The sequence below is a fragment of the Seriola aureovittata genome, chromosome 2 (genome assembly GCF_021018895.1).
Source record: "Seriola aureovittata isolate HTS-2021-v1 ecotype China chromosome 2, ASM2101889v1, whole genome shotgun sequence".
In the NCBI taxonomy this organism is placed as follows: Eukaryota; Metazoa; Chordata; class Actinopteri; order Carangiformes; family Carangidae; genus Seriola; species Seriola aureovittata.
In genome coordinates, this window is record NC_079365.1 from 26863742 (window position 1) to 26875754 (window position 12013).

The 12013-nt window shown below is 41.1% G+C and overlaps 2 protein-coding genes across 2 annotated transcripts; both read right to left on the bottom strand.

The window, feature by feature from the left end:
• Positions 1 to 591: 591 nt before the first annotated feature.
• Positions 592 to 5317, bottom strand: LOC130183284 (complement C1q subcomponent subunit C-like). Its single transcript, XM_056398573.1, has 7 exons — positions 5164 to 5317; positions 4216 to 4331; positions 4053 to 4115; positions 2798 to 2951; positions 2302 to 2442; positions 1407 to 1533; positions 592 to 1289 (listed from the first exon to the last, which is right to left on the bottom strand). The coding sequence occupies exons 2-7, from the start codon at positions 4319 to 4321 to the stop codon at positions 1155 to 1157; spliced, it is 726 nt and encodes a 241-aa protein (XP_056254548.1). The 5' UTR covers positions 4322 to 4331; positions 5164 to 5317; the 3' UTR covers positions 592 to 1154.
• A 2065-nt stretch (positions 5318 to 7382) lies between these two features.
• LOC130180982 (complement C1q subcomponent subunit C-like) lies at positions 7383 to 11956 on the bottom strand. Its single transcript, XM_056394692.1, has 7 exons — positions 11844 to 11956; positions 10634 to 10817; positions 9836 to 10012; positions 9118 to 9194; positions 8550 to 8669; positions 8294 to 8374; positions 7383 to 7811 (listed from the first exon to the last, which is right to left on the bottom strand). The coding sequence occupies exons 2-7, from the start codon at positions 10794 to 10796 to the stop codon at positions 7671 to 7673; spliced, it is 759 nt and encodes a 252-aa protein (XP_056250667.1). The 5' UTR covers positions 10797 to 10817; positions 11844 to 11956; the 3' UTR covers positions 7383 to 7670.
• Between the last annotated feature and the right edge of the window lie 57 nt (positions 11957 to 12013).

Genomic DNA, 12013 nt, shown 5'->3' on the forward strand with positions numbered 1-12013 from the left:
CCAAGTGCTCTGAATGTACATTTATGAAAAAGTTGCAGGTAGCAACTTCAACCTGACATGTATTTACCAAACCTGAAAACACAGAGATATAAATTCGGTCAGAGACACATACGTCTCCATTTAGAGACCTAATCCCCCGTTCACCACATGAACTTTAGATCCTCGATAAGATCAATAATACTGAGAACTTAGCATGTAATGAGGCATAAACAGGTTGGTGCGGTGGAGGAACAGTAGAAGTGGACAGCGTTGGCACGAGTGTATCCACAGAGTAATAATGAGAAGTGTGGGGTTATAGAGGGCTGAAGCCATGAGCTCATATCTACAGTCTAGCGTCTGTTCAGGTAGTTTCTTAAGAATTGAAAACGAACCAAGAGTCACTTTGTGAACACAGAAAAAGAAAATGTACCAGTGCTGCAGGTTCGCTCTCTGTTAAAGTCTCGTTTTCAACTCTCTCGTTGTTTTCATCTGTGGCTATTCACATTGACTGCTGTCACCATGTTGCAAAAAATCACTTATAAATGAAATTAAATGATCTCTGTTCATTAAGAAATACTTAGAAAATGAGACATTAGATACAAACACAAAGGATTCAGGTTTTTATCAGCTCTTTATTTGGGTTTATTGGGTTTTCATGGTTCAAATAATGTGTTCGCCTTCAGACGGAGGAGATACAATCAACACATGAATCAGATCAGATGTGTGATGCATGATACATTCAACTGTAAAATGCAAAGATTCAATGAAGATGGAAGAAAGATGGAAAAAAGTCAGCCCTGTGCATTAAGTGATAAATCTGTTTTAAGGTGATAAACAAACACAAGGCCCCAATCACCAGTGGAGACAAATCCCTTCTTTCTGAAAGGTGACCAAAGTGTATTGTCATATAAACACACACATTAAAATAAACTCTGGGTCTGACATTTATTTTATTGGTGCCTGATTCCTGCAACAAAATTACACTGCAGATCACGAGCTCTAGTGAAAAGTGTTTTTCTGGTAAATGAAAAGTGAAACTGAGAAGTAACGAGTATGTATTTTTTGAAAAGGTGAAAGAGTCAGTAAGGAGGAAGGGAGGACTTTATTGTGCCTGCAGTTTCAATCTTGAAGTGTTGCTGGAACGGCGTTTCGTAAAAAGCGAAGGGGGTTTTGGGTCAGTGAGGGTGCAGCAGGAAACCGGAGAAGATGCTGTAACCGCTCGGTTTTCCTCTCATCCCTCTGTAGTCTTTTGTCTCCAGCCAAACCTCCTGATCCCTTGACAAGTAAACCGCCAGGCCGCCCGAGGTCACCTGGAACCGATTTAATAACACGGTGCAGTTAAACACCAGAGAGGATTCATTTATCTTTTTTGGGAGGAGGAATAATGTGATATAAAAGGAATGTGTGGTACTGTTTCATGCTCGTACCTGTCTCCTCCCACGGCGATGATCGCAGAAGGATGTCAGCAGGTTGTTGTCCAGCTTCAGCAGCACACACAGTCGGTCCTCCAAAGAGGCGTGGAACACAAAGTAGTAGGTTCCCGGGACCCGACACCTACAACACACACACACTTCATTAATTCACTGTGAGTGGATTTGTTGGATAATTTTTAGCCATGCTAGCTAATAGCATGTCTCCATGGATAGTAATGTCGGTCTTTTGGTGAGTCCACCACTTTGGTCCAGATTCATGGTCCCAGGAGGAACCACCATGAGCGGCACCATGAGTTTAACATTTCTGGTTTTGAGTGAAGTGTTTTAAAAACTGTAGAACGACTTGTCATGATATTTTGGACAGACATTCATGTCCCCTTCAAGATGAGCTGTAATGACTTTGGGCGCCTGAGGAAAACATGTAGTTGGTAGAAATGTTGCTAATTAAACCTGACGTGCACACAACTACTCTGACTTAATTACTTTGGTGATCCGTTGACTTTTTCTTTGATTTGTGACCAAATATCTGTAAAACGACTGACACTCCCATTGGCCTCCGCTCTACTTTGTGTTTAATGCAATTGTTAACCTGCTAACATGCTAATCTAAGATGAAAACATGGTAAACATTAGCTGGATATGACTGTGTTAGAGAGCGTATGAGAATGCTGATGTTAGCATTAGCGCAAAGCATCTAAATGCAGCCTCACAGAGCTGCTAGCTCGGCTGTCTAATCCAAAAATAATCTTAATAATCTAAAATCATTTACTGACCTTTATAAAAATAACAAATATCTAGACTCCAAAGTTTTTTATTTTATGATACAAACTTGTCATAAAACTACTGTCACTTTCTGTATAATATGACCAGAAAGCCGATGGTGTTCTCACCTGAAGCGTCCTGTGTCGGTGTTGTAGTCGTCGTTGATGTTGGTGATGACTGTGGTGAACCGAATGACGCTGGCTTTGTCTGGGTATTCGTTGGTTCCTCTGGCCACGCTGAAGGCGGCTTTCTCCATGGCTCCGGTCGACCTGCAGCCACAGATACAACAGAGTGAAGCCCAGAGCTGGATTAACCTGTAAACTACTGGCCCTGATTAAACCCCTGTTGTTCCCTGTTGTTCCCTGATTTAGTTTAATGAAATGATAAATTATTTCAGAAAATGCACCATGTGATCAAGATATTAACTGGAATATTAAAGGTATTAAAACTAGATTTTGGCATTTGGGCCCTCTACAAGACAAAAAAAGCAGGAATTGTCTGTTTCATACAGTTAACATCATTCAGTTTATGAAACTGAATGATGAATCTGGGGCAGACGGCCCCCTTGAGGGTCTGGGGTTGGGGCTACACTCAGTCATTTGAGTGTGATGTCTTATTACATACCCGGGTTCTCCTGGTTCTCCTGGAGGTCCGGCAAGCCCCAGCTTCCCTGGTTGCCCTGGTTCCCCGCTCTGACCTCGTTTACCATCAAATCCCATCAGCCCCGGCTCCCCTTTCTCTCCCTTCTGTGGGCCGAGGCCGCCTCGCCACTCCGCTCCTGCAGACATCAACAACAGGCCGGTAATAATATATGTAATAACCAGCCACACCGACCTGCTGTCTGACAGTTTAAAGGAATAGTTCAACATTTTGGGAAATATGTGTTTTGTTTTCTTTCTGATGGATGAGTTAGATGAGTGTGTTAAATATGGAGCAGGAGTCAGGTCACATTAGCCAAGCTTAGCATCAGGAAACAGGTAACTCTGTCCAAAGATGAGAAATACACGTACCAACCAGAAGCTACCAAAGCTCAGCAGTTAACTCGCTCAGTTGTTTAACCTAACGCTGTCCACTGACGGAGATGGAAGAGCGAGAGTTTGCTCAAGTAAATTAGTAGGAAACAAAAAAGTTATCACCTTCAAAAACAAATCAGAATTTACAGTTTAATCAGATTTTGTGATTCGATATCAGCTGAATTAATCTCCTGCTGAACAGAGATCATTCTGTTTCTTAAGCTAATAGCAAATGTTTTTATGCTAATTTGCCAGTTGGCTTCGTTAGCATACGTCTCAGCATGTGCGGTATTAGCATTAACTCTCAGAGAAAGATTCCTTCTTCTAGTTTCTGTATTAAAAGTCACTTATTTTGTGTTTTTTTTCATGCAAATATGGATTAATGCACAAAGATAAAAACCAGTTCATATTTAGTTAGTTAAATAGTTTTTATTTACTTGTCATGATCATGTCATGAACACTCAGAGTTGTTCTGTATTGCACCTTCTAAGAACTGCAGACTGGGTCCACGGTGCCAATATCTGAGTGTGGTTTTTTATGATCTTTACAAAAAGCAGCAGCTGCTGTGAGTCATAAACAACATGGTGATGTTCCTGTATGTTGCCATGAAGCTGTTGCTTGTTGTGTTTGCAGGTAAAACAGGAACAAATGTACCTTGGCATGAATAAAATGATTTCAGCAGCGTGAATCTTTGACTTGCATGTGAATTATTTAATTGAGTGAAATGTTTTTAAGGATAAGGGTCTAAAAGGTTTGTGGGTTTTACTGTTGCTTTCAAGGCGTCCATGTTTTCTTCCTTTCTGTATTTGTGCACCAACTTTAGGGGACTCAGTGTGGCTGCTCCTAAACCAACTCTGTGGACGTACCTGGGTCGCCTTTCTCTCCTTTCTCTCCGTCACGACCGTCTCTGCCGGGCAGACCGGGAATACCTGAGGATGGAATGAAGATAAACAAACACAAACATTAAAAAAATATGTACACACACCGACACTGACACACTGACAACAGTACATGCATGAATTCACGTACCTGGCATCCCGGGCATCGCTGTTGCTGGGCAGGACTCCATGGCGACGAGCAGGGGCGCAGCCAATGAGATCAAGGCTCCAATCACGAGAAAAAAATGATGGAGCATGATGGGAAACCTGACAGGAGGGAGAGGAGATGAGGAGAGATAAGGTGAGAGGAGTTGGGAGGAGAATAAGGAAAGGAAGAAAGGATAGAAGTAAAGGAGCAAAGTAAAAGATGTAAGGAAACGAGAAGAGGAAAAGAGAAGAGGGAAGATGGGATGAGAGGGAGAGGAGATGAGGAGAAAAAGAAAATTAAGACAGGAGAGGATGAAAGGAAATAAACATACAAATGAGGAGAGATGAAGAAAAGATAGGAGAGGAGGAAAGAGGAGAGGAGATTAGGGAAGAGGAAAGGAGGAGAGGATAGAATTGAGAGAGGAGGAGGAGGGAAATGGGTGGACAAAGGAAAGAGAGAAGACAAGGAAAGGGAAGAGAGGAGGAGAGGACAGGAGAGGTTAAGGATGGGACAGAGAGGGTAGAAGGAGAGGAGACAAGGAAAGAACAGAGGGGAGAAAAAAGGAGGAAAGATGAGGAAGAGGAGAGGAAAGGCGAGGAGGTGAGGGAGGAGGAAAGGAGAGTAGAGGGCAAAGAGGAAAGAGGAGAAGAGCGAAAGCGTGAAGAGGAAGATGGAGGAAGTGAAGAAGAAGAGGAGACAAAGAGGAGGTGAAGGAGAGAAGCAACATCTGAGCAACTCAATCATCTGCTGACAGTAATGAACTTATTCTTCAGAATAACAAACAAACTGAGCAACGATCCAACATCAAATATCAACGTCCTCTTTACACAAAAACACACAATCATGATGATGAAGGAGAAACAGGAGAACGACTTTTTTAACAAAAGCAGATTCTTTCATTTGTTAAAACTTCATCAACACACAGATGTAAAAGATGAATAAAAAACTCACCTGAGAGAACAGACAGGAAAATAAAACCCACCACGTCCAGTTCAACACAAACTGAAGTGAAGCTCTGAGTCCTGCAGCCGCCGGAGGAGGAGGAGGAACACAAAACCAAAGATTCAGCATCTTTTACTGCGGAAATTATTCTCTGAGCTTTCTGATTGTAGTTCTGCAATTTAGGGAAGTTATTGAGAGATGGAAGAGAGAGATGGAAGAGAGAGAGAGAGAGAGAGAGAGAATAAAGTACCTCCTGTCCTCTATCGTTCATCAGCCTTTTGTGGCTCCATATGTTCTAAGATTTTCATAACTGAGACACAAAACCAGGCTAAAGTTCGGAGCATGGTCACAAGTATGTGGACACCCAAACATTAAATTCGTATGTGAGAGTTCAACATGTGCTGTAACAGCTGCTCTGGCTTTGGATCCTAGCTCCAGGGATTTTCTCCCATTCAGCCGCAACAGCATCAGTGAGGTTCAGCACTGATTCTGGTTCACAGTTCACAGCGTTTTGTGCAGTTCAGTCTTTTCACAGCAAACTGGGAAAAACATTTCTTATGGACCTGGGTTTGTGCGCAGAGGCATGAAACAGGAAAGAAGAACTTTCCCAAACTGCTGCCACAAACTCTCACATGTTTTATCAAACACTTGAGTCACAGAGACAACCACTGGTTTGTCTGCAAGATCCTCAAAAAACCCAGAAGGTCGTTTCATCCACTGAATAATGAACAGATTTCTACTCGTTTCCCAAGCTGTGAAAACAAAGATGGCAGCCCACCAGCTTCCTGGAGAGGACACACAGTTGCAACATGGTAGACGTAGACAGTAGATTAAATATTTTTCATACGGATCGTTGGAGAAACCTTTGGGGAGTTTTATCTTTGGGGTTAATTAACTTTTGGTGAAACTGATGGTAACCTCTGCGACATGGATGTATGCTAACATATGCTAAAATATCGTTACGTGTTGGAGCAGTAAGATTTCTCTTCACTGGAACAAAGGGACCAAAACCAGCTGCAAACAGCTGGACACCAAGAGTACACTTGGACAGGGGTGTCCACCTACGTTTAGACACATAGTGGACATTTACTCATGTACGGCACTTTAAGAATAAGGCGTTGGCCTTTTCATGGGATCGGTGGACAATAACAAAAATGTAGAATATCATCAGTTGTATCCTTTAAGTCCTGATGAACATGTTCAATGTATTTCCTGTCTAATAAAACGAAAACATTTGTAAATCTTTTTTACAGCCAACCATCGCCACTATTGTTCCCTACGATTGTCAGAAATGTTACTGTTGTAGAAGAAGAGATACAAACAGTTTCCTCTCTGTGTGTTCAGGACCTTTAACCCTGTTCTTCTGAGAAGCAGTTTCAGCAGTTTAACCAAACTTAAAAAAGAAAAGACACACACACACACACACACACACACACACACACACACACACACACACACACATTGATGTTAGGGAGGGCGTCAAATTGAGGTTGTTCCAGAGTGACAAAAGACGAGGGATTACCTAAAAGAAGAAGTGTATAAAACCAGAAATGTTTCACTTCTACAACTTTCAGAGGGTCACATGAAACTTTTTCATGCGATATAAATCAAACGAAACAGATTTCATTCATCCTAATGGAGGTCTGCAATGTTTACAATAAAATCAACATTTGGCTAAATTTTGAGAGCTGGTGTTTACAGTTGTTACGGACGTCGACGACATTTGGACAAGATGGAAATCAGTGTCATCTCTGTTGGTTCAGTACAGAGCGAAGTCCAGCACGTTTAGCCTAGCTTAGCATAAAGACTGGAGGGGAACAGGAAACTTCCCCTCTGTACGACGTTCAATGCAGTGAGGTCAAACAGATCTGCTTTTGATGTTTGTATGTTTATATATTGAAGTTTTCTCTGTGGATGTCGGAAGATCTTGATCTATTTATGCGTTAGAGACGTCCCTGTTTGTACCTGCGTTTGTTGTCGTCTTTGTGTATTTGTCAAAATCAGAACACTTAAGCAAGTTTGGTAGAAAGGAACAAACCATCCATGATTTTAAAAAAGGATTTTTTAATATTACATGACGTTTTTGAACATCTTTGCTCCCTGATGAACTGCTGCACGTTGGCGGTTATTGAAAGAAAACTCTGGCATGTGATTTTAATTCATGATGTTCATGATTGTCTCTAAAAGCTGTGTAATGAAATTATGCGAGTCATCGTACCAAACAAACCAACAGTCAATAATAAACTTTAATGTTGTTTCAGTAGCATTCACATACAACGTCAAACTTGAGAGGGTTTACATGCATCAATATGAAGGAAACAAATCCTAGTTACCTGTGAGTTTACAGGCAAAGGAAACATGAGTAATAGTTTCACAAACATTACTGTTATGGTAAATTGTCCTTCTAAAAACAACTTTGAGAAATGTGATCTGGAATCAGAGGATTTTTAGAAGCTGAATTCATGAAGCGCTGCTGGTTTTCTGCACCGACTCCAGCTGTACGACTGAACTGGATTTTAGAAGAGCAGGAAGCCGTTGAAGATGATCAGTTTGTCCCGTGTGTCTCGTTGATCAGTATCTTGCTGCTGGTCCTTAAAGGACTCGAGCCAAACCCTCTGTCCGGCTGACAGCTGTAAAACCACGCCACCTGACAGCACCTGAAACACAACACGGCCGATCACGTCACGTCTTCATGACAACACTCAGCTGTCACTATACATAGATGACATGGCCTCGTGGCTTTATATAGTGAATACAGCACAGGTGCCAAAGTGTTGCTTTAACTGCCTCTGCAGAGGAATAGATCTCATTCATCTACGACGTTTTTTGCCGGCGAGGATTCCTGATGAGCAATATAAGTGGTGTTTGAAAACTCACCTGTATTAACATCAGATCAAGGTAAGGATCTGATCACAGTTAAAATATGTGTCTCACAATCAGGATAAGTTAGATAAAGGTTTAAAAGTGTACGGTGAGACTTGCAGATAAAAACAGAATCACGACGGTAAGAACTGAGGCTAAGCTGAGAGAGAAACCAAAACACAGTCCAGTGGACTTCCTCTTTTCAGAATAATTTATCAAAGAGTTTCCCTCCTCTTCCTCCTCTCGAGCTCTGTGGTCCTGAAGCTCTGAAACTCACCTGGTCATTGTTCCTGTTGTAATCGCAGAATCCCAGCTTATTGACCAGAGCCTCACTGGCTATACGCAGACACATGTTGACCTACAGAACACAGAACAGCTGTAACGCAGCACGAAGACGGAGCTGTCAACTGTACTGAGCTGTAAAACACATCCTGATGTCTAACCTGTATGTTATGTCTTACAAAATGACAATATGGTCAGCGTCTCCTCTCACAGACAGAAGAGCAGCCATAGAACAGACGGCAGTGTGTTACCTTGGCCATAGAGTGGAAGGAGAAGTAATAAACACCAGGGACTCTGCAGGTGAAGTAACCTGTGGCCGTGTTAAAGTCCCCAGGCTTGTTGACCACAGCCTGTCTGTCGTAGGTTACTGTCTGATACACACACACACACACACACACACACACACACACACACACACACACACACAGATGACAGTATAAGATCAACATTAAAGTGATACAACCTGAAAAATTGAAAAGAAAACAGGTGAACGACTGTGCTGCTGTGTATTTGTATATTTTTCCAATTAAATTTGTGTGATGAAAATAAACTCTGAACATTTTGTTGGTTGTTCCTATGGAAACTGTTGACATTGAGGTCTGTGGATTATCCAGACTAACAGAGACACTATTTCTGGAAAGACAGTAGCATCTCAAAACCTGACCAGAAAAAAATAAAACTATCTGCATGGCCAGTATCAAATCTCAACGTTCAGACATTAAAGAAACGAACATCTTTAATTCATACAAATACTGCAGATTTTTAAACTTGTAGAAACAAGCTGAGGGACAGAGAGGAGTGATGGACGACAAACTGAACCTGTGAGAAGCGAGGAAAACTGTTATCAGTCCTGATCACCGAGAAGGCTGAACGGGCCTGCTGAAAGGAGTGCTGCCCTATAAGCAGAAAGGACACACACACACGCACACGCACACACACACACACACAATCAATACGGGTTGTACTCTCAGTGCCATTACAAGAGGTTATATGAGATACTTCATAGAACCCGCCTTCTTGATGTTTGACAACCAATCAACAGGACAAATGACAACCTGTCCATAACGGTAACATAATCGTTTTATATAATTACACACAATCTTTCAGAAGATAAACAGTATCTGACTAAGAAGGCCTTTAAACTCAGTATGTGTTCATTGTGATGTAAGTTTTATTGGATGTATTAGAACAGCTGGATACGTGTGTCGTGCGTCCCACTGCACGTGCACATTAGTAGTTAGGCTCTGGGAAAGTTTTACAAACATAAAACCTTCATGGTTGAAAAAATATCCAGAGAGTAATAATTTACCATATTTGCAGTTGGAAGAGTCCTGCTAACAGTCAAGTCTCTTTTATAATGGAGGTGATTTGTTGACACAGTTTTCATTGTTTCTTATTATTCTATCTGTTTATCATCTGTCCTGTCAGCTATTTTGTTTTGTATTGAGCTGATATAAACTATATGTAATTACATATATACACTGTATGTGAGCATGACACATGCTGTAGGCTGTGGGGTCAGAAGTCGTGTCATTACCATCGCCGATGATCTTCCCTTCAGCGCCGGGGCCACCGGGTTGTCCCGGGAGACCCGCTGCTCCCAGATCTCCTCGGTAACCTTTAGGACCCATGGCTCCTTGCAAGCCACGACTTCCCATCTCCCCCTTCAGCCTCAGTAAGACGCCCACGTCCACCGGACCGTCGGCCACCGCAGCTGGAGACAAACGAGACAAATGATTAGGGCGGGACAGTGTTTGATATTTTATGATCGTAGTGCTGATGTGAGATGTCGGATCCAAAGGGAGTCATTTCCACAGGGAGAACATGAGAACATACCCCCAGTGTTACTACTACTTCCAGTTATGTGCCTCTCAAACATGGATGACTCTTCTGAATTACTAGGACTGTTTGACAGTGAAATGTATTGGATGTGAATAGTTTATAATAGATTATATATACACATGTAGAATTTAGGTTTGCCTGTGAACAATTGTCATAAAATGCAGTTATTAAACATGCAAAGGTGTCAGATGTGACGGCTCAGCACAGAACAGTAATGAAACTAACCGGTGTGATCTGGGAGGTGTTTAATGAAACTAACAGCAGCCTTGTGACTAATAAATATCAGAGGAGAAAACAGGACAACAACAACATTTATTCAACTTTTAATCAGATTTGTAAACAAATCACAGCCTCATTCCCCATTAGGGAGAATGGGACACATGTTTGGGTTTATAATATATTTAAGAGTTTTGTCACAGTGTGATTAGACACAAGGACAAAGGAAGCAGCTGTTGTGTATTTGCACATTATTATTATTATTATTATTTTTTACCTGGCTGTCCTTTCTCTCCCTTCACTCCATGCCATCCATTTCTGCCCGGGGTCCCTGCCACTCCTGGCTGGCCGTCTCTCCCACCGCAACTTGTGTCACATTGGCCGGTCGTCAGAAGCAAGGCCACGCCCACCAGAACCACCAGCCCATAATGACCTCCCATGGTCCAAAACACCTGAGTTAACTGTTAATGGTATTTAGAAGAAGAAGATGATGGTGATGATGATGATGAAGTATCTGTTCTTTACACTGAGGTCATGACCTTTGTGTTTTGTCTTGGGGTTTTTAGAAACTAATCTACAATTAATAGCTAATTGAATTATTTATAAATGGAAACAGCCTGAATCCAACAGAATTTCATTTCTGACCGTGTTTGGTTTTGAGATTTTGAGACATTATTTAGACCTTGAAGAATTTACAGGAAAACGTATTTAAGCAGTTAACTGGACAGATGAAATACAAACAATACAAACTGCAGTCAGGATGGGGTGATTTTAACTTCATATTCATACATTCCTGGCTACGTTCCTAATTTATACACAATAACATCTTTTAATCTATATGTAAATGTAAAAACCGTAAAATATGAAACTACAGATTGCTGTTTTGTTGTATTGTGTAATGGCAGATGATGTCACACAATTTAACAATAAAGGAAACTAAATGTTAACAGTAGTAGATTATCTCCCTGCTGCAAGACTCAGGTCCCTGCAAGTTATTTTGTATAGAAATGAACCGAAGACAATGTCTGTGTGGAAGGAAGAAAATCAGCGTAAAAACAGACCAAGCCCCCACACAGAAAAACAATCTAAAGTATGTAAATAAAAGCACATCCCTGTAAAGACGGGAAAAAATACTTGAAATAAAGTATAATAGTTGAATAAAATCTAATCTGATTTAACTTGATTATTGTACAGCTTTATTTCAATTTAAAATTCAAATAATTCCAGTGGTTTTTACTTTTTTTTTTTTCTTTCAGACAACAATTAATTTCAGTTCATTTCTGTGAAAAACTTACTTACTGCAGAAAGATCAGCTGTCACAGTGAACCTTTACTTTAGGTTATGTAAGTTTTTATTTAAGTATAAATGTTGATTACTGTTCCAATGTTGACAGAGCAGCGTAAACAAACACTGAACAAAAATATTGTCTTATTTCTATCATCAGTAATTCAGCACATTTGAATGTTGGGAGACGATATTTTACTCACCAGCCGAGTTTTCTGTCTCACCAGTGGAGAGTTGGAGCAATGAAAGGACGGGGTTTCCTCCTCTGGTGACCAGATCAAGACTCACTGACATTTCAGGAAATGAAACTTGTGATCTGACAGAAAGACTGAGAAGTTTCTAGTTTCCAGTTTTTCATAAAGATATTTTGAAC